General features: G+C 47.7%; 1 protein-coding gene across 2 annotated transcripts in view; it reads left to right on the top strand.

Moving 5' to 3' along the window:
* Positions 1–27,331, top strand: part of FHL1 (four and a half LIM domains 1) — a 59,732-nt gene extending 32,401 nt beyond the window's left edge. The window contains exons 1-6 of one of the 2 annotated variants that reach the window (XM_089904060.1): positions 22,743–22,921; positions 23,063–23,237; positions 23,848–24,017; positions 24,464–24,650; positions 25,229–25,428; positions 25,784–27,331. In XM_089904060.1, the coding sequence (XP_089760186.1) occupies positions 22,766–22,921; positions 23,063–23,237; positions 23,848–24,017; positions 24,464–24,650; positions 25,229–25,428; positions 25,784–25,867 (972 nt within the window). In that variant the 5' untranslated portion in view covers positions 22,743–22,765 and the 3' untranslated portion in view covers positions 25,868–27,331. Of the gene's footprint in view, positions 1–22,739; positions 22,922–23,062; positions 23,238–23,847; positions 24,018–24,463; positions 24,651–25,228; positions 25,429–25,783 lie in introns of those variants that run through there. The other variant, XM_022554265.2, reaches the window with a different exon arrangement.
* Positions 27,332–27,659: the final 328 nt, after the last annotated feature.

Below are 27,659 nucleotides of genomic sequence, written 5' to 3'. Positions count from 1 at the left end.
AAGCCAACAACAGATGCTCACTTGTGAAAGAGATCCATACTTGTGAGACGAATGTTGGATACTCATAAAATTCTGGGGTTGAAACCTTGCTCATGTGCCTTATAACCGTGAACTTAGAAAATTTATGAGATTAGGGCCATAGCTAAATCATATACATTTTATTATGGTCAGTACGATAAGCATAGCTCAGGTCAAAGCTTTTTGAGAAATCAAAACGTTAAGGCCCAAAGCTGTTAACAGTGCTCGAGGAAGAGCAGCAAGTACTTTTATTCCCATCACTGTCATTGTCATCATCATTATCATCGTATCAACCTTGTGTGTTGAAAGCCTAGTGTGGAGAACTGTGCTAATAATAGTTATAATTTATTTCCTCATCTCTTTAATTCTTAATGTTTCAGTTTTGTTTAAACAGCTCTAGGGATCGAATCAATTTAAATTTTAAAAGGAGAAAGTATATAAAAATGTACTTGGAATAGTAGCCTCATTCTCCTGCCCTGTCAACCAGATAAGCTTCCCCCTTTGTATAACATCTCTCACTGAAGGATCTCCGTTTACTGGATGAACAGTTAGTTTCTGTAACGGTTCTTCACCGAGGTAGGAAAGCGGTGGTCCTTAGGTAGTTTGGTGAGAATTTGTGGCCTTTGCGGGTCTGTGGACACCACTTAAACCGTGTGATACGTGTGTGTGATATGACCATTTTTATACCTTCTTCAGGGCTATGAATTAATAATTTACTTAAGATATTCCAAGTGTTTCTTTACCAGAACCAGTGGAGTTTTTTTCTGTGGATTCTGGTGACGGGTTTGTGGACGTGGTTCTCAGTGTACGTGCCTAGGGGATTCATGATCCATAGCGTCTTTTGCTCACTAAAGTGGTTCAAGTGCTCACTAATTGGAGAGGCTGAGTTCCACCCTTGGCACTGGGCTCACGTGATGGGTTTGAACCTGGAAGCAGTACAACATATTCTGTTATTTGTAGCCTGTCCTTTATGTTCCCAGCTGTGTCCTCTGTATCGTCAGTCCTTGTAGACTTTACATAGGATCTTGACCCGGCTCCTTTGGTCCTCTCCTGTGCGCTCTTTTTTATTACTAGGACAATCTAAGGCGCGAATTGAGTCAAGGATTTGGTTGGGGTTACTGCCCTAAATAGTGCTCTCTTTCCCCAGGAAGCTCCTTGGGAGCAAGAATTACTCATGATTTCTCTGGTGTCCTCCAAGTCATTTAGGATTTATGCCAGAGGCATTTCCTGGAGATACAGTTAATTAAATGAAAGGCATTTTATAAATTACAAACCATAGCATTACTGTGGTATTACATAGGACGATCTCAGGATCTTTGTTTGACTTCCTGTTCCTCTAATATCAGTATTCCTGACATGGTTGGAGCATATTCTTGAATAGAACAGTCCCTCCTACCTAATCCCTTATAGCATAGCATCACATTTTTCCAGCACTTTGTTATGAAGTTTTTCAGACAGACAGAAAAGTTGAAGTTATACAGTGAACACTCCTCGCCCACCACCCCGATCCTATAGGTAAACATTTTGCTAAATTCGCTTTACTACGTACCCTCCGTCCGTTGGTCCCTCTTCATTTCTTGGCTGCATTTCAGAGCAGCCCGCGGGCATCCGTACACTTTACCCCTAAACGCTGCAGCATGCGTATCACTGTGTGGTTGCAGTTCTGACATTCTTAGCCCTGCTGTCAGATTTGCTAAGATTCTGACATTTATTTTGCTGGTGGCTAGGAAAAGATGGTAAGTTGAATGTGAAATAAGCTCCATTTTCAGACCCGGGGGAGTTTTTGTTTCTAACTACCAGCAAGTGAACAAACACTTTGTATCACTGCCCCTTTTCTCCCACTTTACACGGTCACATTATTTGGACTGTGGAAATTTGAAAGGCCGGTCTAGGAAATAAAGTTGAGAGTCTGGTTTATATGAGTAAAAGCGGAGAATTGGGGTTGAGGATAGCGGGGCAGGAAGTTACCAGTGTGATACCGCTTACTTATACAAGGTCTCGAGAGGGTTTAGTGGCTGTTTATATCCCCCAAGGGTGGTAGATTTAATAAACACTAACAGTACGAATAGAGGGTCCTTCTAACCTTTTGGTTATATTCCGTGGAAGCCTAGAACTCATAGAAATGTTTCAGAGGTTTCACCAACATTTAAAAATCTAACGTGAATTAGATTTCTTTAGAAGTGTATCGAGCTATTTAGAAAGCACTGATAAAAAACAACAGACAAGACTCAACTGTGTTTTGTAGTAAATTTTAACATACTGGAGAACACTTACTGAATGACTTTAAAATAAGTAAAGGTTATTCATGTCAGCTTAAAATAAAATTTTGAATAACACGTGTCATTCATCAAAGTCAGGATAATATTTCTGTTGTGGGAATAAAGACAAAAGGTCTTCAGTGAGACCATTACACTAAAGCCATGGTGTTAGGGCATCGGCCTGCAAAAGCTGAAGTTACATTTTGGTTTCCAGTTACAGTGAGCACTTATCCATCTGTTATATTTAGATTTTTTTTTCTAGTACCTTTAGGAATCTGGAAACAGACAAGTATATGCTTTCAACTTGAAACCACCATAAAAGGGGAGAGGTAGTGAAGAGGCCGGAGGCTGGCTCCAGTGTCATCCCTCTGATGGGGCTGTGTGAATGGATTAGGGAACCTTTCAAAAGGTCTCTCTCTTGGCCCATAGCTCAAACCGCTCAACACAAGTCTGAAAATGCATGGGTGCAATAGTACGGTTCGTTATGAGATTTTCAGGGCTTCTTTGATTACGCCCGCAAAGCCTTACAATGGCTCTGGCAGATTTCTTTCACTTGGAGGCCACCGTTCTCACTTTGGTCCCTTTTTTCTGGGTGGTACCACATTCTGTGCCTGTATCTAGGCCAGTACCTGCTTGTTTGTAGCTGCAGTTGATTTTTAAAATGTTTGCTTATCTATATTTTATTTTCTCCTAACATTTTATTGTGACGATTTTCAAAGTTGAAATGATGTTGCAGTGAACACCTGTATCCCCAGCATCTGGAGTCGTCTCCCATTAGCATTTTACTCATCAATGCATATGATTTGGGGATGCATTTCAAAGTAAATGTGGCAGATTTCACCAGTCAAATAAGCTCATATATTTTACACACTTTGAGTCTGGCTTTTCGAGCATTATACAAGTGTGCCTAAATTGGCATTGAGTCCTGTGAAAGAAGCTGTCAAATAAATGCCCCCTTTTCACTGGGAAACAATTCAGGAGCCTTTCTTAAAAGTCACAGATTTTCTGGGGGACTTCCCTGGCGGTCCAGTGGTTAAGGCTCCACGCATTCACTGCAGGGGGCATGAGTTCGATCCTTGGTCAGGGAACTAAGATCCCCGCATGCTGGAGCACGGCCCGAAAAAAAAAAGTCGCAGAGTTTCTGGAATTCTGGCATGGAGTTGGAAAAGAATACTGGCTTATTTTGAAATCTGAACTTTTTCGTGACTCAGACGTTGCTGACCTCTTGATAGAGAACGGGGGTTATACTTGTAAATTTTGTTTTCATCCTTGAGACAGGAGCCAGATAACTTCCAGTTCTTATAGAGAGGCAGGATCATCTTTTAAAGTGTTACAAAATACATGGTGTTGGTCACTCCAACAAAACCTGTTATATTTGGAAAACAGGGGAGCAGTTAACTAAGGACTAAATTTGGTCTATGCTGGATCCCATCCCAAACCCTGGTGTCAAGGTGTTAAGTGCAAATTATTAAAAAAAAAAAAAACACTCTTGTTACAGTTGGAACCGTGAGACCGTGCTGGAGATGAGAGATTTTAGTGTGTGGCTTTTACCCCCTTTATGTGGAAAGCACTCCCTCCATCCTTGCAAAGCTGCGTCGTTGTTCCCTTTACTCTCAATCCCCAGAACCTTGTCTAAACACTCTCCCTTGGCCCCGGGGGGGGGGTGGGCTGGATGGGTGTATTTCCTTCTGGAAGTCTTCCCTCACGCTCCTGAGTTAGCTGGCGGGAGATCCCTTAAAAGCATTTCCCCCTGTAGGGGCTAATCCTGCAGTTTCCACCTCAGTTCCAGCTGCTGTTGCCTGGGTAGAAGCAGATCTCTGCGATGCTGCCAATCTCTGGACCTTCCAAGAAAATTTAATGTTTAAGAACAGAAAGTTAGGAGAGAAAATCTTTGGGGCAGGGACTAGGTGGCGGGGTGTGGGTGAAGAACTGGGCGGTTAGATATATCTTAAATGTGTCAGTAGAACATGAATTTAAAAATTACCTATAGGGAGTTGTAAAACCTTAAGCAGCGCCTTCAGACAGACACGCTACTCTTTAAAACCTGTAAAAAGTCCTTGGCACCATGGAAGGGTAATGCCCTTTGGTCTTGGAAGAGACTATTAGGTTGCAGAGGTTTCAGTTCCTCTACTACCGACTTGCTCTTTGATCTCAGAATGTGGCTGACTTGTTCTGTGATGGTTTCTTTCATAAGCACCGATAATAAAACTGATTTACTGTATATAGTATAATAGGGACGTTTAAAAGTATATCTAGTTTCTGTTATAGCTCAAGTTTTTGAATGATTAACATTTAGGTATTAACATTACTCTGATTTAATTTTGTTTGAAAACTGTTGTATATGAATACTTTATATTCTGTCATTCATGTGTACAGTACCACCCTTAAGTAAGTGATATGTCCACGAATCAGTTTAGAAGGTTCATTTCCTGACTGCAAAACAAGGTGTTTAAAACACATAGAAATTGATTAGACTGTGCACCTATTGCTGGCAGGAAGGTGGAAAGTTTTCTAGATTTATGATTACGACAGGTGACAGTGTGAGCTTCTATTCTTAGTTTGACCTTGCTCCCCTCTCTGAAGGCAAGACACTTAATCTTTTTAACGTCTCAGTTTATCCGTGTGTAACACCTGTACTCTTCTTTCATGAAAACAGTACCTGGTTTATATTTGATAGCGTTTGAGGACTTGATATAGAAGGTGGCATCAGGGTTCAAATTACTCTGTAGAAACTATTTGTATGTTGAATGATAATCTTGACAAATTACTAATTACTACATTTAGAAAGTTACGACTCTGGAGGGAACTGATATTTGATATTGTTGTCCTGTGTGTTCTAAGTTACCATCATAACAGTAGGAAAATAAACCCTGTCTTGGCTGTGTTACAAAGGGATAAACTCACTTCTTCAAGTGGTTACTAAATCTCCAGCCCTTCAGACAACAAATAAAAAGTGCCCCTTGTTTTATTTAATTTTTCTGGGAAAAAAGTCTTCTGAGTAACCGTGGCTTCATTTTTCCTCTTGTTGAGAGCTTGCCAAGTTGTTCTCTTTGTAAAGAATGAAGGGTAAACCATGTCAGTTACTTAAAGCAACAAAAATTACCCTCTACAAACAAGCAGAGGAGTATATGCTTTTGATTTTTAGATCAAAGCAAAGAACCAAGATTATGTGGAGCTAGCTTATAATACATTTGTACCCAGCTCCTCGTGCCTTTGCAAAGAATCAAATGTTAACTAAATGGCAAGAGGATTAAATAGCTAGATCCTGAGTAAAACTAGAATACCCATATGACTATTTTTTAAATTCTGTATCCTTGGAAGTTTGGGCTAATGTGAGAGAGATCGCCAGTCTTTTCACAATGATCTGCTACTCGGTTTTACGGTGTGTGGTGTATAACTGTGTATGTGCTTACTGTGAAAACTTTGTAAGTCGTGTGAAAAATGGAATCCACTCGGAAACTTAGAAGACACTGTCTGCTTAGGTACAAAGCCTGATTTATATATATATTTTTTCTTTTACAGATACTTTATTTTGACATGACTTTTCAGTTCATACTTTTCAGTTCAGTACTTGGACACACGTGATTTAATTTGGTTCCCAAAACAATCCTATAGAGAAAGCAGGAGCGGTATTCATGTCCCCGTTTTCTCGATGAGGAAGAAAAAATAACTTGGCTTGTGAGCAGGTCAACAGAGTCAGGGATTCTACCTGGGATTTTTGATTCCATATCTGTTGCTCAACTTAAAATGAATTTAACTTTTACAACGTTGTCTCCGTTCACTTTGACAGAATTAACTTGTAATTGATGTTGCACTTGCTAAAACTTTCAGAATTAAATGTCCTGTTTCACAGCTCCTGAATTCGTCTCTTCTCTGTACACTGCCTCGTCCAATATGATCATTTATGTAGCATGTATTCAGCATTTGTTTATGACATTAAATGAGTAGACAGTTTGAAGTGAACTGAAATGAATTAGTGTTATAATTTTTATTACAGCCCTGGTTCTCCACACTGACCTGCTGCAACACCATGACTGAGGACCCCTATTTTAACACCTAACAAAAACTGCTGGTAGACATACTTTTTAATGATTTACATATATTATGCTGATTTATAAACATGAACCCCTTTTCCCGAAACCCAAAGAGTTAATTTTTTAAATGTTCACTGTGAGATTGGAGTCGGGGTACAAATGACACTTCTGTTTCTTGTCTGTTGGAGAAACAGGGAGGTACAATCTAAGTTGCGAAATCAGTGACACACAGAGCACGAGTCACCTGGCTTCCGTTAGCTATGCGTCCTTTTAAAAACCAAGTGCCCGTTTCAGAAAAGACTGACTTTTGAGACGACAGACATCAAGCTACTCTTCTTGCAGGGTTCATTTAAAGCTCTGATGCAGACAGAGCTGGAAAATCCCTGACAGGTTTCCATAAGGAAGGTGTGCAATGTTGCCTTCCAGGCAGGCAAGGTGAAGGTCAGCCTCGTGACTCAGCTGCACCGGCTTGGTGCTGAGCATGGGCACCCGTGCCCAGCTCAGCTGGCTCCAGACCCCGGCTGAGAAGCCACCTTTCATTTTGCTCAGTAGATAAAGAAGAGAATGTGAACACTTGAAAGTCAAATACCATAGGCACTTTATAGCTTTTCCACCTAAAGACCTGATGAACGCTAAGCACCTCCTTAATCTCAAGGGGTAACGTCTCCGTTGCCACCAGTGCGTCACGGTGCACCACAGTGAGCACGTGTGTACGTTGTCAGGATAAGCGTTTGACTCAGTTTATTGTCTTGTAATTCATTGGCCAAGACTTGTGGTTTGGTGCAAAGAGCACTGGACTTGGAATCAAAAGCCACTTCCTGTCTGGGTGGCTTATTAGCTGAGGGTAACCTTAGCATAGTTGGCGTGGGATTTCCAGCTGGCGTCTTTTCTGCCTGAACAAAAATAATCTATCACTTCAGTAAGCCTTGGGGGGTGCTGCCTGATCCACTTGAGACCCCTTCATCCTTTTCCTTTCTCTGTCTCTCTTTCCTTGTAAATGAATCACAACTCTGGTTCTTTGAGTGCAGCTGACCCTTGTCGGGTATTAGGGGAAGGCAATCTGGTCAGACTCACTAACAGTACTTTTTCTAATTGATTCATTGCATCGTTTTAAACTTTGTGTATTTCTTACATCATTGTTTGTAATAGCAGGCTGGAAACCACTTAAATGCCTATCAGTAACGAACTGTAAATTGTGGTACAGCTACACAGTTGAATACTATGTACATGTTACAAAAGTGGAGGCTCGTGACGTACTAACATGGAAACTCTCTAAAATGTATCTATCGAATAGAAAAGGCAAGCTGTAGAAGAGTATGTATAGTATCTCACTGTTACGTTTTTAAAAAAGGAAAAAGAAAAAAGTGTACGTGGCTGCCTAGTTTTCATATGCCCAGTGCCTCTGGAAACATAAGACACCGGTATCATTGGTTCCTGATGGAGAGGGGGAAATAGGTGTCTGGGGCCGGCAGGAGAGGAAGACTTTTCACTACCTTTTCATCAATAGATATTTTAAAAATGCAATAAATCCACGTGCAAAAAAAGGATGTTCACAGCAGCATCTTTCATAATAGCTAAAAAGTAGAAACAATTCATGTCCATCAACTGGTGAATGAATAAATGGGGTGTGGTATATCCAGACAATGGAATATCATTCAGCAATAAAAAAGGAATGAAGTACTTACACATTTACAACATGCACGAGCCTTGAAAACATGCTAAGTGAAAGAAACCAGCCACAAAAGCTCACACACTGTGTGATTCCATTTGTATGAAAATGTCCAGACTAGGCAGATCCCCAGAGACAGAAAGCAGATTGGTGGTTGCCAGGGGCTGGGGGAGGGGGAATAGGGGGTGGCGGCTGGTGACTGTCGGGTCTGTTTTCTGATGATGAAAATGTTCTGTAATTAGATGAGGCTGATGCTTGCGCGACTTTATGAATGTACTGGAACCCACTGAAGTGCACACTTTAAAGGGATGAATTTTACGTTGTGTAAATTGTATCCCAGTAAACAAAACAAAAAACAACGTGGTGAAGTCATGAGCACGGAAACTTTAAGAATCACCGTGAGTAGATTAAACAGGGAGCAACTTTCTTAAGTTTCCACCTAAGAAACCTTTCCGTCGTGAAATATTTTACGTAGTATCGCTGATGACGCCGGAAGACTTCGTATCCTTTAGGTACTTTCACTAACACCCACCAGTGATCTTTTTAGTTTCTGGGGGAATATTGTTAACCCACATGAAGCCCTGGTTGATTGAATTTTAAGCAAAATAGCCGGAAAAAAGGATTTACAGTTATATGAGATTGAGAGATTGTGGCTGCAGGCCTTCCCCACTCCCTGCCACGAGGAGAGAAGGTTATGGGAGTTGTCAAAGGAGCCTCAGAATCTTTGGAGCAGCTGCCCTTCCTCTTGCCGTAGCTGATGTCAGAGCAACTCCTGCCCCTAGCCTGCCTTGCCAGTGAGCCACCCCACACCCTTCCTTGGGCTCTCCTGGGTCAAGCTGAGTCTCGGGGTTTGAGGGGCCATTCCTAATCGGAGGGGGTTAGCCTTAGGGCTCTCGGGTGAGATCGGTGGACCTGACTGTGTGACCTCTCGTCCCCCAGTCACGGAGTGTTCACAGGTGCTGGGCCGTTGCCGTCATAGCATCGGCCTGTCCATAGGTTGGTCAGATAACAGTCTTCTGTCAGTCTTCCCAACTCCAGGTGCCTAAACCTGAGCTCGTCTTGGGGTTGGGCCTGGGGGGTTGAGCACAATGTATCTTTGCTCAGGGGTGGGGTAGACGACGCACAACTCAGTTCTGCCGCCCCGAGGCTTTCGGCCTGACTGTGCTCACTGCTGAGTCCTCCTTGTAAGTGGCCTAAGAAGATGGCGTCTTCAGATGCGTGTCCTTGGCATTCATTCCGAGTGAACTCATGCGCCCCAAGACTAACCTGTGTTCTGGCCGGAGCTGTGGCTCCCAGGGATACAGGCAGCCTCTTCTCGTTGTTGATCTTCGTAGGCCAGCTGAAGATCAGAGATGTGAGCCGCAGGGGCCCTACCTCATTAATTAGTCTCATCGAAGCAAGGCCTTATTCATCGTGTAGGAAGGTCTGATCATCCATTGGGCTCACGGGGCCCTTACTTGTAGGAGGGATGTAGGGAAGATCCCTCCCCAGCCGAAGACTGAGCAGGAGACCTAGACCTAGTGGGTCTTTTATTTTCACTAGAGGATCGAAAGGGCAGAGTTTTGTTCCCCGTAGGTCTCCGTCACGTGTTCATAAACCCTCCTTGTCCGTATGGGAGGTACAGCTGTCCCCTCTGGGCTGATTCCTCTGAGTTCCTAGGACTTTCAGAATTGTTCTTGGGTGCCCCAGTCATTCTCAGGCCCATAATCCTTGCAGCTGGGCTCTGGGCCAAGATCCTGAGCTCTTGTCTCTTTCCACGTAGCCCCTGTGGATTGGTAAACTTGAGGATAAATTCCTCTTTTGCAGGAATCTGCTTCTTGGGACATCCGTATTTTTAGAGTGAAATTGAATAAATAATGACACGTTGTGCTTACTGTGTGCCAGTCACTGTTCTAAATGTTGCCAGTATTTACTGTTTCTCATGACAGCCCTGTTAAGGTAGGTACTCTTGTTATCCCCATTTTAAAGATGAGCAAATTGAGTCACAGAGAAGTTAAGTAATACTTGCTCGCACACAACCACTAAGTGGTGGAGGCAGGAGTTGATTCTAGACGTTCTGGCTCCAGAGTCCATGCCCTTAGCCACTATGCTGTATTCCCTTGAAACTTTATGAAACAACCCCGTATTAAACCCAGGGCAAATTCTATGTTATTTGTCTTAGAACAATGTTGGTTGCTCAGACAATCTCGTATAAAGTTAAGACTTGAATTTCTTTCATGGAAACCTTCAAAAACAGTCATGGTCCAGTCTAAACCATTTCATCTGAGTTCCGTTGAATGCGGTGATCACCGTCACTGTTCATTTGGGTTTCCCTACCTCCGACAGTCTGGTCTTGTTTACACTCGGTCCGTAGTCACATGCTTGTTCTCTCTGATTGTCACACTGCTGGAAAACCAACAGGAAATGTTGGGAGTTTGAGGTGAACGTGATGTAATCTCTCCGAGGGCGTGACCTGTGGTGGCTTCTGCCACTCCAGCTACAGACTGCTTCTTGGGCTGTGTTTGCTGGACCTCGTGTCCCTGTCGTTCTGGTCGTGTGCTGCCCGCCTGGCACGGTGAACGTGCTGCTTGACTTCCAGAGCTTTGAAACGACTCGCTCGTGCTTCTGGAGTGTCAGCCGTTTCAGGGAGACCCTCTGCTCCTCCATCGACCGGGCCCTGCCCTCTCGGCCCCGTAGCAGCTGCCGCTTCCCACTGAGCTCGGCTGAAGTGTACGGTCACTTTGACTAGACCCTGGCTGTAGCGCGAGAGAACCTACGAGGTGTCCCTTAGTCTCGGTGTCGGTGACTCAGGCACCCGGCCTCTGCCGACGATGACCAGAGGTCAAGGGACCGTGACCCCCACTGAGCATAAATAAACCCGCGAGCAGGTTTTCCGGCGTCGTGAGCAGAGCCCTTGCTGGCGGCAGCGTGATGTGCCCGGAGCGGCGCCTCGGGGGGCCCGACACCCGGGTTCCAGACCTGGAGCTGCTGCTAACGCAGTGAGGAAGTCACCCCCCCCACCCCGTCTCTGGGCCTTAGTTTTCCCGTCCGTAAGATGAGGCCTCTGAGGTCGCTTCCGACTCTGTCATCATGCGGTCTTGGTGAAGGTGGAGCCTGTGCCCCCGTGCCGCGCCCTCCCCGTGCACAGACCGACAGGGGCAGTAACCTCACGGCAGGGCGCACTGGCCTTTACTCCGTCTCGCCACTGAGTTTTCCGGCAATAGTGCCTGTCGTCGCCAACAGGGTAGCTCTTTCCGCAGAAAGTTCTTCACGTTTGCTCTCCCAGACGTGAGTCGCCGCGGACCAGCACCCTCCTGGGTCAGGCAGACAAATAATGGCCCTCGGCGAAACTTGGCAGATGGGGACCAAGTGAGGCTTTCGATCCTCCAGGAACGCGATCGGCCCTGCTATCAAACTGTCAACCCTGTTGCCTGACAAGAGCTAGACTTCCTGAGTGACGCCCAGATCACAGCTTGACGCCCTTCCTCCCGCTGTGCTCCCACACCCACTTCTGTGCCCCATGACCAACCCCGCAGAACCGCTCATGTTTCCAACCTCTACCCTGAATTCTGGGGCTTTCCCCTGTTTCGGAGTTGAAAGCACCAATGCATAATGAGGGGATGTAGTAATTCCAGTCCTTTGGTATACATGAGCACAGGTTGTATGTTACTAGTTGAGATCTCACACCCCAAAGCAGGGCTCGTGAGTTACTATGATCACACCTCTGGTCAAGGCAGTCGGTCCCAGGTAGCAGAATTAAGAATAAGGAGATGGAAGCTTATTTGATTTGCTGTTCTGTCCTGTTATGGATACTGATCAGCTGGCTAAGTTATAGCCTAGGGTCATGGAATGTTTAGCTCTCAAGCATCTATCAGAGGCTTGAAATGTCCATAACAGGTGGGCTTGGTGAGTGCCAGGAGTTAGCATGATTGAAAGGGTGTTTTGAGTCATGGCACATGGCAACATGGAAATAAAACAGATATATCACAGGTGGGTGGTGGTGGTAGAAATAGACTGGAAGAGAATTTTAACACCTAAAATATGAGAAAGATTTATCCCTACAGGCTTCTCCGTTTCATGAAATATTCGTTTTCCTCTGATCTGAAATTCTGTATTTGTATTGCCTTCTAAAACTCTTACTGATTTCTGTTTCGTTTCTTCTATCGCTTTCTCTTTATTTCCTCTTTTAAGTGCCACTTCAAATATATATTTTTAAATCTGAGATCATCGTAGTGGCTAACTTTGAAAGTCATTTGTTCATGTTGTCCTGGTGGTGATTTCTGGTTAGAAGCCCACAGAAATATCTCTGGGATGTGCTTGGTACAGTTCCTACGTCTTGGCAAGAGTCTAGGAGCAGTATAGGAAGGGGCAGGCTTTGGGGACAGGAGACATTTAAAATTAGTTACTAATCATGGAATGACATTTTCAAAAAATCAAATGGCAGAGGCCACGGCACGTGTTTAAAATGCTTAATCTCTGAGTCTTACACGGAGATTTTCTAAGCCCTGGTGAATTGTGAAATGAACAGGCCTTCCCTGGAGTGAATTAGCACTTGCAAGGTGCTTGGCCATTTCCAGGGTCTTCTGTTTCATGTATTTTATCTCATTTGTAACAGGTCTTCCCCTTTCACAGCCACCCTTTCCTTCGCTCCGAGATTCAGAGGCCCTTTGGGGAGGCAGAATTCCAGGTTTGCTTTCATTCGGGCCTTACCTGATATAATTGGCCCTCGTGTGGTTCTGGGGCGTCCCCTCGTTTTATTCTTTGACTGGTTGTGACACTGAGTTGTGACACTTAAGCGGTGACTATGCAAAATTTGGCTGCTCGGTAAGAAAAAGTACTCTTTCGCACCCTGAAGGTTGACAGGAACATGAGATGGCAGAAGCTGTCCTGGGCTTTTTCTTGCCAGAAATACTCTGGAGAGCTCAACGTTGAATCACACCGTGTCTCGGTGCATGACTAGGTGCCTTAATCGCGCAGTTGGAGTCACTCGGGAAGATTGTTGGTGGGGGGACTGGGGAGTCTGACGAAGTTATATTGAGAAAAAACTTGCCGTGTGTTAATGCATTAGTAGTAGGCGTGGGGAGGAGAAGAAGAATGGAAGAGAAAAATTAAGATGAAACCACTGATACATCCACAAAGACTCCACGCTAGCTTGTTATCCTTCTCTTGCCTCTGGCGGCGACTCACAGCCAGTAAGTGAACCTGAGTACGTTTTCAGATTTCTTCGGGAGAAGAAAACTGCAGTCGGGAGAAGGGTGACCACAAGCCAAGCCGTGAGTGAGGAACTCCCGAGATGTGGGCCAACTAGGTCACTGAATTTGTCATGTTCGACTCTTAGGTTGCACCCCTTTGAACTTCGGAAGTTTGATCCTCCCAGTGGTATTTGTGAGGTAGAGATTCTGAGGTTCGATTGCAGGGCAAGAATCCCCACAAACATGATTCCACTGGAACCTCCCCCTCATCCCTGGTTCTCTCTTGGCTTGACAACTTGGACCCCATTAAAGGGGCTTAGTTGTTGACATCTCAGAAGAACCTCCTTATAAAGCCCAAAATAAAGTGCCGTTTTTCCCCACAGCGGCTCCGCCTCCCACGTCCCCCGTCGCGTCCCCATCACCCAGAATCACGACCTCACAGGGGTCACGGCTCCTCCCCTAAGCCGTCCTCTTGGTCCTGGCCCACAGTGTCCCTTCCAGCTCTCCTCTCCGTGCCCACTGCCCTGAGTGCCCTCATTCAGGCTGGTGCCCGCGCCATTCCTTGCCAGGCTGTGCCCTCCCCTTGCGCGTGTCTGTGTGTGCCACCGCGCTCTCGTCCTGCGCTCCCGCCCGCAGGGGATTGCGTCCTGCCTCTGGAGCGGGCCCTGCCCTGCTCGTACCTTTGCTCGCGCTGTACCCTTTCTTGGAGTGGCCCCTGCCCTTCTCTGTGTGCTGCAGTATCCCCCGTTCTTCAGGGACCAGGGCACATACCGTCCCAGCCATCTAGTCTTGTCCGGTCCCCCAAACCCGATGTGATCTCTGCCTGTGATAAATCTCGACACCACTTCCCATCTGTGTGGTCGCACTCGCCGTGCTGTGCCTTGCATTGCTAGTCATCTGTATGTCGATCTTGGTACACTGCAAAGGAAGGACTGTCTCTTATTCTTTGTGACCAGCAAAATATCTTGCACTGCACAGTAGGACACGTGTTCAGCAAGTGCTCTTGTAACATCAGCGAACGCGTGGGGCGGCACTCTCCACAGTTGGAGCCAAAGGCAGGTTAAGTGGAAGTGCAGTGTGGTTGGGGGACAAGAGTGTGTAGATACGCTGAGGCAAGCGGAGGGAGCCTCAGGGGTCCCCACGCGACGGGGGCCCGAGGAGCTGCGATGCACAGCACTCACTGACAGGTCATTCTGATGTTCGCGAGAGCAGGGGAGGCCGGAAGGCCCGAAGCGTGGCCTTCACACACTAAAGCGATTTGTTCATGAAACACCAGCCAGCTCCACCAGCAGTGTAGGAAGGTGCTTTGTAAACAGGACAGTGATTATTAGGGATGCTGGTACACGTCCTGCTGGTGAAAGCAGTGCCCGTTCGGGTGTCCGCTGAGTGACCGTCAAAGCTTCGGAACCACTGAGCCCCCCACTCTTCTTGCTGAGAAGTTGATTTTCAGCTGACAGAGGGCCTTCTCTGTTTTGGTTTTGTGAAAGTTACAGCTTTGTGACTTGAGGACATGGGCAGTGGGGACAGATGTCAGAGCAGGTGTTGGTCACACCTCGTGAAGCTCCTCGGAAGGCCGACTGCACCTGGTTGGCGCAGACTGCAGAGTAAATGCTGTTGTCGTCGTCCAAGCTCCCGGCCCACACCGGCCGGTCGGAGTTGACTAATTAATGAACGGTCAGAAAGCAGTTCTCTCGTTTTTGTGTTTTTTCTCGTGTTTCGGGCAAAAGAGATTTACGCGTATTTGCTCATTTTGTATGGCTCTCGGTCTGTCCGTGTTCTGTTGTCACCTTTCACTTCCTGGAGGAGAGCCTTGGGCGCGCCGAGCTTATTGTTCGTGGCACGGTGAGAGGGGCGTTTAAAAATACCTCAGCTCGGGCTTCCCTGGTGGCGCGGTGGTTGAGAGTCCGCCTGCCGATGCAGGGGACGCGGGTTCGTGCCCCGGTCCGGGAAGATCCCACGTGCCGCGGAGCGGCTGGGCCCGTGAGCCATGGCCGCTGAGCCTGCGCGTCCGGAGCCTGTGCTCCGTGGCGGGAGAGGCCGCAGCAGTGAGAGGCCCGCGTACCGCAAAAAAAAAAAAAAAAAAAAAAAAAACTCGGGCGTACCTAAAAATACACCTCACTAAAACCGAAAATTTAGGGTTCGTAAAGGTTAATCCTCTAATAAACTAAGAGCGTTTCCTCTGGGTGAAAAGTTTGAGTTTGTTTTAGGGGCGTGGCGTCCTTCAGACTGGCCAGTCTCCCTGCCAGAACGCAATCAGCCGAGATAAGAAAGGCTGCGGAGGCGTGGTGGGAGCGCAGCGCCCCTTCCCTTCTTTTCCCAGGCTTTCTTTCCTTTTTTTTTTAATCTTTATTTTCTTGACATGTAATAAACCTGCCTGTAACGTCCGGGGTTTTACTGTTACATCATTTTCCAGCTAACTAGGAGTTACTGACAGTTTTAGCTATCTTTTAGAATAACTCTTTTTCTTTTAAGTTGGATGCATACCATACTTTAATAATCCAAGACAGTTCAGCTGTGTTTCCTGAGTATGTTTCATATAACCCGTATATAACAATATTGCTGTGTTCTTAGTCATTTTTACATTTAAGGGTCCAAAATATATTTCGAATAACTTTTCATTAAACGTTTGAAGAGCATAAGAGCCGGGAAGTTCATTGATTCATTCATCGTGAAGCGTGTATCGCTTACCTGCTGGTTCTGGGAGCAGGAAGCCAAGTAAAGCATGACCCCGGCCCTCAGCCTGGGGGGAAGATGCATGAAGAGGGTGAAACCAGTGACAAGCGCTAGACGAGACATGGCCTGACCCGGAGCGCAGGTCGTCCCCTTTCCTTGAAGTTCAATGGCTGAAGCCACTTTTGGGTTCCAGGTGGGGCTACGTTTCCGTTTCATATGTGACTTGATTAACAGTTCCCACGTCTTTTAATTCATTTTTTCAACATAGAGTTTTCGCGGGGGACAAATTGGGGAAGAGGTAGGGAGAGCGGGGGTGGGGAGCATGTTTGCGATGTTCAACAGGGTGGCCAAAGAAGACGGCACTGAGAAAGTGACTTGGAGCAAAGCCTCGAGGGAAGCAGAGGAGCAGCTGGGAGAGGCTCCATGTTGAGGGGATGGCCACCAGGACCCTGAGGTGGGGCGTATCTGGAGGGTGCAGGGGCCAGCAAGGCATGAGGGCGAGGGGGGCAGGGATGAGGCTAGAGAAGGATCCGGACGGGGGTTGGGGAGGGACTCACAGGCCCCTCCTAGAGCTCCATCCTGATGACCAGCCTCCAGCCAGTGGATGACCTGTTGAGCTGTTACAGCATGTTAGGGCGCCATGTTTTCATCCATATTTTTACATTCATTGTTTCTGACAGTGAAAAGCGAGAGATTCCGTTTGTGGGACGGTGTCTCTTCCTTGGTGTTCATAGCGGGCGTGTATGTCTCTCTCCTGCTCTGCTCTGACACTAAGGAGATACGAGGCTAGGATTGCTGTCTTCAGTATTCTCCTGATCTCTGGTGCAGACCAAGTAGGACAGAGATAATGCCCTTGATCTGTATATTCATACTGTCTAATCCCTTTTAATTACACTGGTAGCACAAGTCTGTCTCTTATAGTTACTTTTATCATTAACGGCACAAAAATGAATTCTTCAAAGGACCAAATGCAAGCTCTTTAGGCATATAAAGTGGATTAATGAGGGTGGCTCAGCGTTAAGGTATGCCAGGGCCGAGTCCAAATTTTATTCCGGTACAGGGATCACTTTCTATGTGGCCTCTCTGGCTCTGGAGCTAATTTGGATGCTGAGTAGCCCCACAGGTATTTATATGTAGTGTTTGGTATTTTTACTGGGTCCTATTCTTCTCCCTTGGATCACCTAAAATGGTTAAGAATTTTCTAGTGGGATTAAGGTTGTGATCTCTGGGGAGGGGTGGGCCATCTGCTCTTGGTTATTTTTGTGTTAGCCGCTTCCCCTTAAATGTATGTTCACAACTGAGCCACAGCCTTATCAGCTGGGCTTGAGGGAAGACTGGTCTAGGTGCCGCTCCTGAACTTGGTCTCTAAGCCATGGCTTCCCATAGACACTCAGGTAAAAGCTGCATATTCTTTATCTTCTAGGAAGCACAGTTTTATTTGGGCACTGAATCTTATGATTTGTCTAAAAGATACTTTTCGACGAAATGATTTTAGCCTTGTCTATAAATAGTAAATCGTAGCTCGTCTCTGTTCTGTCCTTGCCTTCTTCGAATGCTGTTTCCAAGACAAAAGATTATTCTTATTCAAGTAAAATCAGCAGTTTGAGTGCCTTATTTATTTTAATGTATAAACATACTACTGTATTGTACATTTTCCAGGACATCTTATGAAGCTGAAAGAGATTGTGTGAGGAAGGAGGTTTTCTTTGTTGTTTTAGGATTTTTTTTGTTATTTATAAGATACAAGTCTTCATCTTGACAGTGCTATGAATCGAATTTAAAGTGTTTAGAAAAGGTCAATCGAATATGGAGCTGGAAGGAGGAAGATTTATAACTAAGGAAGTCCATACTGACTTAACCACATCTCCTCCTTTTCTGAGCCGTCTCTTTTCTTCCTGAAGAAATTGCTGTGATACTTTTGATATGACACATAGGTTATTAATTGTTCTGATCAGAAAAAGGGGCAAAGGTTCGGAACTTCTAGACCGTCATTACCGTGAGACTCTTCCTGACACCGAGGAAGCCCTTGGGCCATGGGCAAGACTCCCCCGGGATAGGGACTGAAGGACCGCCAGTTTCCCCAGAAAGCCCGGTTCTCTGGAGTCAGCCTGCTGCCACTCTCTCCTGCGAAGCCAGGAATGTCGCCGTGGCTCCGTTGCCCTCTGCCTAAGTAACGGTCCCCTTTCTTAGCAGCCAGGCACTTTGTCCCATCTCCCAGCTTTCAGATTAAGGGGCAAAGTATTATGATTATCAGCGGCAGTCTTTTGGAAAAATTGATTTTGAAAGCTTGTAACTGCTAGCCAGTAATATATATATATATATATATATATATATATATATATATATATATTTTTTTTTTTTGCCTGTCAATACTTAAACAGTGGAAATACTTTGAGAAATTTCTCTTTCGTTGTTTTAAGACGAATATGCTGTGATGGAATGCACTGCTTTAATGAATCAGTGTGCCATGTCTTCCCTGTTCCCAAGGGTTCAAGAGCCGTCTGTTTTTCTCCCCACCCCCCAGGAGCCATTTTACAAACATGGCACCACACGCCTGACATTGTGGTAATCGGCCAACATACATATTCTCTGGCTGTAGACAACAGTCAGCTGTAGCAGTTGTTCCAGTGGACCTTGAACTCACGTTAACTCCCCGTTTTATTTACTAACTAACTGACAGAATAGGAAAATGGATCTCAAAGGTGACATATTTATAACACGCCCAACCTTGGTTTTTAAAGTGCACCAAATCCCGACGTTATTCTTATAGTAAATCTGGAGGCTGTAACCGTGACTGACTAGACAAATTACTGACACCTTCTAGATGATTTTTAAAATCGGGAACTATCATCTTGCGTTACATTAGGTTCATAGGTCCATGAAAGCAGTTGAGAAAGAAGTGCTCACAGAAAGAAGCCCCACAGTACCCTGAAATGGGCTTTGTGTGGACACAATAGAGGCTCGGATAATTGGATGGATGAGAATCCATTTTCAGGGACCATCCACATACTTGAGAGGACGTTTCAAGGACAAGAATTGATCCTTTTGTTATTGAACACTTACCGTCTGCAAAGTTGTGCAGATTTCATTCCTTTACCCTTTGGCCTTTTAGGTTGAGGATGGGGTGGGTGGGAGGGCAGGGAAGTCACCCGGCATCCTCTCCAGGCAGGGATGTGACGGGAATGGGTGGGCGAGGGGAGCAGACCCGGTGGACTGGCTTCCTGAAGTAACTGGGAAGTGGTAGTCAGAAGCCTTGGTCTACGGTGAAACTGAACGTTTTGTACTTTTAATGACCACCAAACGACCACCTGCTACTGTGCCACAACTAGAAAAGCTGAAAACGCATGTTGTGTTGGCTACCAGGTCAGAAGCCGTTTCTCTACGGTGCGAGAGGCAGAACGTGCTGCACGTGTTGTGTGCGACGTTCAGAAAAGCCCCGTGTCAGGACAGAGTGGCTCTGGGATAGGATCTGCCCGGGGTAAGTTCAGGGGCACGTAATGTTTCGTTTGATCATCTCTGTGCAGCCCTCCTGATCCCGGGTGTCATCTAAACCGGGTTACCTGTGACCAGCAAAAGCCAAAGGAGAGTTGGCGGGGGTTTTCCTAAACGCAGCGTACCGGCGAAGTTGCTAATAACATGGAACTGTTACCTGGTCTGTTTGTAAGGGAAAAACCACTTTCCGATTTTCTGTGAAATTCTCTGAAAGCCCACTTTTCAGTGACTCGTGAGCCCCTCCCTGTCGCAGCTGTGCAGGTGTTTATCCCCCACGTGGGGCGGCGCCTCCAGGTGCGCAGGCGCGACTGCTGCGCAAGCCTCCCTTTCATCAGCGAAGGCTTCGTTCCGTGTGTTGAATGTTCTCATACGTGGAGTGACTAACGTCCTGGTATGTTGCACTTAGCCATTAACAGACCAGAAATAACCTGCATTTTTTCCCGTTTGAGTTGCTGTTCACTGTTTATACTGTACATTATACCACGCAGGGAAAGCACATAGTTAGAAAAATGCTACCTAGTAATAATACTCACTTCTTCCCTAAATATTCTTATTTTGAGCCACTTGGGCAGGAGGGGGAAAATGAAGATTAGCAAGAAATCCATGAGACAATACATATAAAGCAGAAACAAGATTATTAAATACAAATTGGATCTTCTCTAATGAGGTTTATAGTAAAAATCAAATAAACAAACAAGAAAAACCAGATGTTGCAGTGTTATATTTCTTGTATGTGTACATGAGTAAATCGGAAGCCAGAACTTTTTATTGAGATACTGAGGTTTATATAGGCCCCTCTTAGAATGTTGGATGTACTTCAGGAATTTTCTGAAAGAGGAAGCTTGTTTATTAAGTGAAGAATGATGTGTCTTTTGAAGCAGGCATAGCAAGAAAATCAGGCTACCATCTTGGAATAAATACCTAAAATTTGACACATTTCCAACTGCATTCCAACCGGCTAAGTCTTATAAAGGACTGTCAGTTAGACATCAGCACCTTAGGGTCACAGGCGCTGCCCCCTGATTTTCTAAAACGGAAATCTTTGTTATAAAATGATTAGTCAGGGGCTTCCCTGGTGGCGCAGTGGTTGGGAGTCCGCCTGCCGATGCAGGGGACACGGATTCGTGCCCCGGTCCGGAAAGATCCCACATGCCGTGGAGCGGCTGGGCCCGTGAGCCATGGCCGCTGAGCCTGCGCGCCCGGAGCCTGTGCTCCGCAACGGGAGAGGCCACAACAGTGAGAGGCCCGCGCACCGCAAAAAAAAAAAAAGAGAGAGAGAGAGTGATATTAAAATGAGTTGGGTTCAGACTTACTCTAAATAGAGACTTTGGTAAGAGGGAAGGAGGGATTTTCAAATGTGGTCCAAGAAGATAGTCTCTAGCCACGCAGGAAGCCAGCGCTGTCTAATCTTACAAATTCTGACTTCCTGCCAAATGGCATTTAGGACCCACTGATAATTTAATTTCCTGGCACTTACTGTTAGTTACCGGAGATTTATTTGGTTTCTCTACACGGCTCTAAACAAGAAAGTAAATCTTCGCTGAGTGCACAGTTTCAATATGGAAGAGCTAATAAGACAAGGATTTTATGTGACATGTGAAAGGCCAACAAGAATGAATTAAGGAGAGTGATTTTCAACATTCTATCCCTGTGACAGGCGCCCTTTCCGGTGTACACGGGGGCTAAAGACAGTTTAAAAGCTGCCTTAAGTAAACAGTGCGTAGTTCAAGGAGATGGACCCTGGTTTCATCATGTCTCCACTTTTCCTTTCTCACCCAGTTATGTAAGGGAACACCCCAGTTTTCTTTTGGGGGAAAAGTGCCGGTAAGAACCATTCTCTAGTCTCAGTAAATCTCTGAACTGGGACATGACTGTCCCAAGCACCTGTCTTCGCACAAGACTGTCACTGCTTGGCTTCAGTCGTCAGGTGTCTGGAGAGCCGATGGGCCTGGGGCGCTGCTCACCTGCCCTTGTCGGAGGCTGGTCTGAGTGCGAGTCCCCTGCCTTAGCCCAGCCCCGGCGGTGCTCAGACACAGGGTGTGGTTTCCTTAGCTCGCTCTGCTGTTTGGTTGCCTACAGCAACAGGATCCAAACAACTTGGACATGTGTTTGTATTAAAAAAAAAACTGGGAATGGGACCCAAAGTGGGAGTCTGGGGCTGGCCAGTTAGTGGAAGAGCTGCGGTGAGTACCGGGCAACTGCTCGTTTCTTTTCCCTCCTTCTTTCTCTCTAAATTACTCCTGGGGTGTTGTTCACTTGCACAATAACCACGTTTGTGGGTAGTTGGAGAAATAGTCTCTGTGTTCCTGTTTCCTGGGCAAATTAAATAACTGCTGTCTATTTACCCGTGTAAGTTTCTTTCTCAGGGAGAGAGGAAGAAATTAGCCTCTGCTTACAGAAGTTGGGAGCTAATAGAAACTCACATTTGGTACCTCTTTGGTGGCAGGATTAACAGAGTGCTCTTTAGTGCCTGTGATTCCGGGGGCGGGAGTGGGATGGGGTGGGGTGGGGTGGGAGGGAGTAGTTATATGAAGGCAATGGAAGGGGTTCTTGGATAACCATTTTCCCCCAAATTATACCTGAAAATTGCAAATGTCCTAAGTCGTATAGTTCATTGACTGTATTGACCCTTAGTTGCTTAAACAAAGGGGGATTTGATTTTGGCGCATCACAAAACCGAACGTCACCGTGACAGATAGTTCACAAAACTGGCCGGTATGCGTCGAGAGTGCCTTTTAAATAAGTCCTCTCTTGCCTGATCGCTTGGGCCTCAAAAGTCAGTAAACTATCTGGGAAATAATTCTTTAGGATCTCTTCAGGGATTAAAAAGTGCTCTGGCAGACTTAAAAGCGGCCATTTAAAATAAATTAATAAGCATTGCTTACGTGCCTAGCGTGGTCCAGAGTCAGCAGTAAGTTTCTGTTCAGATGAACTGCATTTTGCAGGTAGGAGGACAGCTGGGCGTCCGGAGGATGCTCTCCCCGCTGAGAAAGTTGTAGGCGGGGGTTCCTGGTTGGGTCTGTAGTGAGGGCCTGGGCACCTCCCTCCCTGCCAGCTGGGCTGCCCCCCTGCAGACTCGGCCCAGAGAGCTGTCTGTGTCCTTGTCCTTTGGTGTAGGCTCGGCCTCCCCTCTCCTGCCTGCCCCGTCCCAGCCCTGCCCTCACTCACCCCACCACTTGGGGCCCCGTGCCCGCCAGAACCCCTGTCCCCTCCCCCAGTGTCCTCTGTGAGGCAGCACTGTGTTGGGATGGCCCAGCAGGACTCTCTCTCCCGGCGCCCCAGGGACTCACCGCGGGGCGCTTTCGTCGCAGGAGTCACGGTGAAGCGCCTGTCGCCTGGGTCCCGTGGTGGCCTCCCCAGAGCCCCTCGGGCCACGCTCCAGCCTTCCCGTTGGTCATTTGTCCCACCTGCTCGTCCCCCGCAGGTCCCTCCAGCTACAAGGTGGGCACCATGGCTGAGAAATTCGACTGCCACTACTGCAGGGACAACCTGCAGGGAAAGAAGTACGTGCAGAAGGACGGCCACCACTGCTGCCTCAAGTGCTTCGACAAGTTCTGCGCCAACACGTGCGTGGAGTGCCGCAAGCCCATCGGCGCCGACTCTAAGGTAGCGGCCGTGGGGGCGGGCGGGGCTGAGGGTGGACCTGGACGGGGCACCGGCCCTTCCGCTCGGGCTCTGGTGTGAGGGACCATGTCGTCTTGACGGGACGCCCCGCTCACGGCGTCCGGCCCCCTGCTTGGTTCCCAGGAGGTGCACTACAAGAACCGCTACTGGCACGACACCTGCTTCCGCTGCGCCAAGTGCCTCCGCTCCTTGGCCAATGAGACCTTCGTGGCCAAGGACAACAAGATCCTGTGCAACAAGTGCACCACTCGGGAGGACTCCCCCAAGTGCAAGGGCTGCTTCAAGCCGATCGTGGCAGGTACCGGCCGCACTCAGCCCCGGGGCAGCCAGGGAGGAGGCCCTGGGGGCAGACGTGGCGTGGGGTTGCTTGCGGTGATGGGGCTGGTGCTGCTGGGAGCCGCGGCTGGAGTTCAGCGTATATATGCACGCATATATATACACGTATATATGTGTACACATATATGCTCGCACACACGCACACACGGCAACTAAAGAACACTGGAGAGAACTGTCTGTGGCAAGAGAAGGAAGTGAAAAGTATGTAGCGCTTTCTCACTTGGGATAGTAAGTGATCGAAGCATGCTTCTTCCTCAGGGCGTAATTCCGGGTCACGTAGTCCCCCGTTGAATCTCGGAGTCCACAGAGGCCATGGGGGTGGGGGGGGCGGGGATTCAGGCATCTGACCCTAAATCACTACAGCCGGGGTCCCCTCCCTGACAGAGTCTGGGTTGGCATGACCACAGGAGGACGCGGTAGAGAAGCCCCTGCGGGTAGGTGACTGGAAGCGTGAGGCCAAGAACTGCAGGGCCTGCATTTCCTCCCCTCTGGAGGGCCCAGGACGGCGCCAGCGGATGCAGCCCCCTGCAGAGCACTGTCAGTGGGGCTACCCCGTCTCTTCCCCCCCGCAGGAGATCAGAACGTGGAGTACAAGGGCACCGTCTGGCACAAAGACTGCTTCACCTGCAGCAACTGCAAGCAAGTCATCGGGACAGGAAGCTTCTTCCCTAAAGGGGAGGACTTCTACTGCGTGACTTGCCACGAGGCCAAGTTTGCCAAGCACTGCGTGAAGTGCAACAAGGTACGTGTCAAGGGAGTTCTGCGCTGACCGTTGCTTCTAGAGGCGTTTGGCAGTTTGCAGAGCACTTGCACACACACTATCCCATTCCATCCTCACGACAGCCCTGTGACGTAGGAATTATTATTCTCGTTTTACAGACGATGAGACTGTGGTAGTAGAAAGCCGCGCCCAGGCCAAGGCAGGCTGTCCGTGGGCACACCGGCCCTGGAGGCCGGCCTCCTCCCCCCAGTTGCTGTGTAGTAACCTCGCACGGGGGCCTGCCTTCTCTGAACCTCAGTGTCTTCATCTGTAACTGGGGGATAATAATAGCACCTGCCTCCCATGGCCGTTGTGGCGATTCAATGAGATATTGTAGACCAGAGCGCCCAGCACAGTGCCTGGCACGTAGTAGGCACTCAACAAAATGGTGGTTGAATCTGAATCCGGTGCTACACTCCCTGGTCTAGGCCATCACATCTGGAGGAATCACTTACCAGGATCAGCCCTGGCATGCCGAGTGCTTTGTGTGTGTTACCTGCTCTAAGAAGCTGGCTGGGCAGCGTTTCACCGCTGTGGAGGACCAGTATTACTGCGTGGATTGCTACAAGAACTTTGTGGCCAAGAAGTGTGCTGGATGCAAGAACCCCATCACTGGTAGGCTAAAGAGTCCTTGCTAAGTCTGCCAGGCTAGGTTTTGCGCATGGTAACCATCTCTCATTTTCCTACGTCGTCGGTTTCATCCACAAAGGCCCCCAAGAATGCCCTCTCCCCCTGCCACTGTGGTCCCGAAGGCCCCCAAATAGTTTGGACTCTCCCCCAGGCCAGGTTAGCCTTTGCAACACAGAACACTTCTGACGACTGCCGACTAACTAACGCTGCTGCCGGAGATCACGAGCCTGAGACCCACGGCCACGGGCAGGCACTGCGCGGGGATGCTGGGGGGGTAGGGGTGGGGGGAGAGGAGCGGGGTGGGCTGGGGTGGGGGAGGGGCGGGGAGGGGAGGTGGGGGAGGCCGGAGAGCGAGAAGCTGGGATGAGAACACCCCATAGCGGAAGGCTAGCTCAGAGGTGCCAGTGGGCAGGTTTTTTTGCGATCAGGAGCCGAGCTAATCACTTCATTCCTCATCTCGCGGCCGCGGTCCACGTGCCCTGGGCCCTCTCCCCCGCCTCCAATTTTCCCATCTCCCGGGGAGCCTTGAAATGTACATTTGAGAAGACTTTTGCCATCCTCAGGGAAAAGGACTGTGTCAAGAGTGAGCCACCCAGTCTCTAAAGCTAGGAAGCCCCCAGTGTGCCACGGGAAACGCTTGCCTCTCACCCTGTTTCCCAGCGCCAACCTCCGGGGCAGGCATCCGGGTGGAGAGAGGACTTGTCCCTCGTGGGTGGTGGTTCTTTATAGAAAAAATCGAAGCTTAGCAGCTCCTCGAGGCCCGGTAAGTGCACACCCCACAAACAGCCCAAGTTTGCCTCCTGGTGGCCACTTTGATGCCATGGCCCCGACCTAAATCAAAGAAACTGGTTGTGCTGGGAGGTCGGTGCGCATCAGTCACAGGGCGATGGCGGTGGCAGGGGATGTGGGTTCTGGAGAGCAAGGGGGCCCTCGACTGAGCTCTGGCATCTTCTCAGGTCCCGGCGGCGCGGGGGACGGTGCGCGGTGGAGTGGGGGGCCGGGCGCCGGGCGGACGCTGCCCGCGTGCTTGTCGGCTCCGTGAATGGGCAAGGCGGCGGCCTGGCTGCCACCTGTGTCCACTCAGCTGTCGCTTTTGTTTGCTTTTGTTTCCTCCACAGGGTTTGGTAAAGGCTCCAGTGTGGTGGCCTATGAAGGACAATCCTGGCACGACTACTGCTTCCACTGCAAAAAATGCTCCATGAATCTGGCCAACAAGCGCTTTGTTTTCCATCAGGAGCAAGTGTATTGCCCCGACTGTGCCAAAAAGCTGTAAAGTGACAGGGGCTCCTGTCCTGTAAAATGGAATTTGAGTCTTGTTCCTCGTGTCCTCGCCCTCTGCCCGGCACCACCCACAGGGCGAGAGCGGCCTTTCACCTCTTCAGGGTTGCTCCTTCTGTCTTTCCTCCCATTTTACAGTTATTACTCAAGTAAGGGCACACAGTGATCATTATTAGGATTTAGCAAAAAGCAACCCTGCAGCAAAGTCAGTTTCTCCATAGCTGCAATTAGCAAACGAACACTTAGCTAGATTGACTCTTCTGCATGTTTATCATAGAGCAGAAAAGTGCTGACCATGTAGCTGCTTAGTGACGTAAGCAAGAAGCCTAAGAGATAAAGCCCCCCACTGAGATGCCTCTTGTGGCTCAGCTGGGACCCACCGTGTCGGTCACACGACACATCAGAGTTGCAGCGGCTGCTCCAACTCGGCTGCTCACCCTGTTCTGTGAGCAGAAAGAACTTAGCGAAATGCATGGTTTAACTTCCTCATCAAAACCTTCCTTCTGTTCTTTTGTGCTTTCAAATGACTAACACGGACTTCCAGAAAATTAACATTTGAATTTAGCTGTAATTCTCAACTGACCTTTTCCCCTGTACTAACTAACGTTTGATTTCCCCGTGTGGCGTGTTTTCTGAGCGTTCCTACTTTCAAACATGGAACGTGCAGGTGACTTGGAAAGTGTAGGCAGATCTGAGAAAACAAACAAGCCTGTTTCAGAAGAACGTCATCACAGCGAATACTTCTGGAAGCTTAACAAAACTAACCCAGCTGTCCTTTATCTTTTTTTAATTAACAATATTTTCGTTTTAATTAATAGCAACATAGCTTATTGGGTTTGGAGACTTGCATGGAAATATTTTAGCCCCCTCAGACCTTCCTGCAGTTTTGAAAGTCATCCTACAGAAGTAACCGTAAGACCTCGAGAGGGGTAGGTGAGCAGGCGCCAGGACTGTCATTGACACGGATATGACATTTCCCAACAGTGACAAGTGGAATCCCTTGTAACGTAGTACTTGCCTGCTCTGTGTCCGTGTGTTAATAAGCAGGCCCGCCAAGTCCCTTCTCTTGGGATTCTGAGGACTGTTCCTCAAGAGCTTAGCTGGCTCTCTGGGGGCATGCGGAGGCCACTGTCCCCGCGGGCAGAACCGGATTTCCACGTAGCGCTTACCTGAGATGCAGGATCACCTACTTACTGTATTCTAGCTACATTGATATATTACATAGTATAATGAGACGATATCAAGAGTACACATGTAATGACAGTGCATATTAACATTCTTGTAGGAGTGGTTAGAGAAGCCGATGCCTCATTTCTACATTTTGTCATTAGCTATGATCATCTGACAGTTCAGTGTATCCTTTCAGAAATAAAGCAGCATATAAATAACTTGCCTCCCGACTTCTAATTCCGTCCGGTGCAATTGTTCCGAGGTGATACTGCTGGTCCAGAAACCTGAACAACTAACTTTTCCTTCCTTCGAGGACGTGCTCAGTTCAGTGCGGTTGAGCGCGACTACACGAATTACAAGATAAAACCAACCTGTGACAGCACTTGGATCCAGTTAAAAACAGTAACAGAAAAACCCATTCTGACCCAAAATAACATTTCCCAGATGTTCATATCCCTTAAAAAAAGAGCACACTGATTTCCTCTGGCCAGGGGGCTGGAGGCGGGAAGGGAACTGCAGCTGAAGTTTGTCATTGAGAAGTCATCC

The sequence above is a fragment of the Delphinapterus leucas genome, chromosome X (genome assembly GCF_059928025.1).
Source record: "Delphinapterus leucas isolate spDelLeu-1000000601 "Yukka" chromosome X, BTC_Dleu_Yukka2, whole genome shotgun sequence".
Classification (NCBI taxonomy): Eukaryota; Metazoa; Chordata; class Mammalia; order Artiodactyla; family Monodontidae; genus Delphinapterus; species Delphinapterus leucas.
The sequence above is the reverse complement of the archived record's forward strand: the minus strand, read 5'-3'. Positions and strand labels throughout refer to the sequence as shown.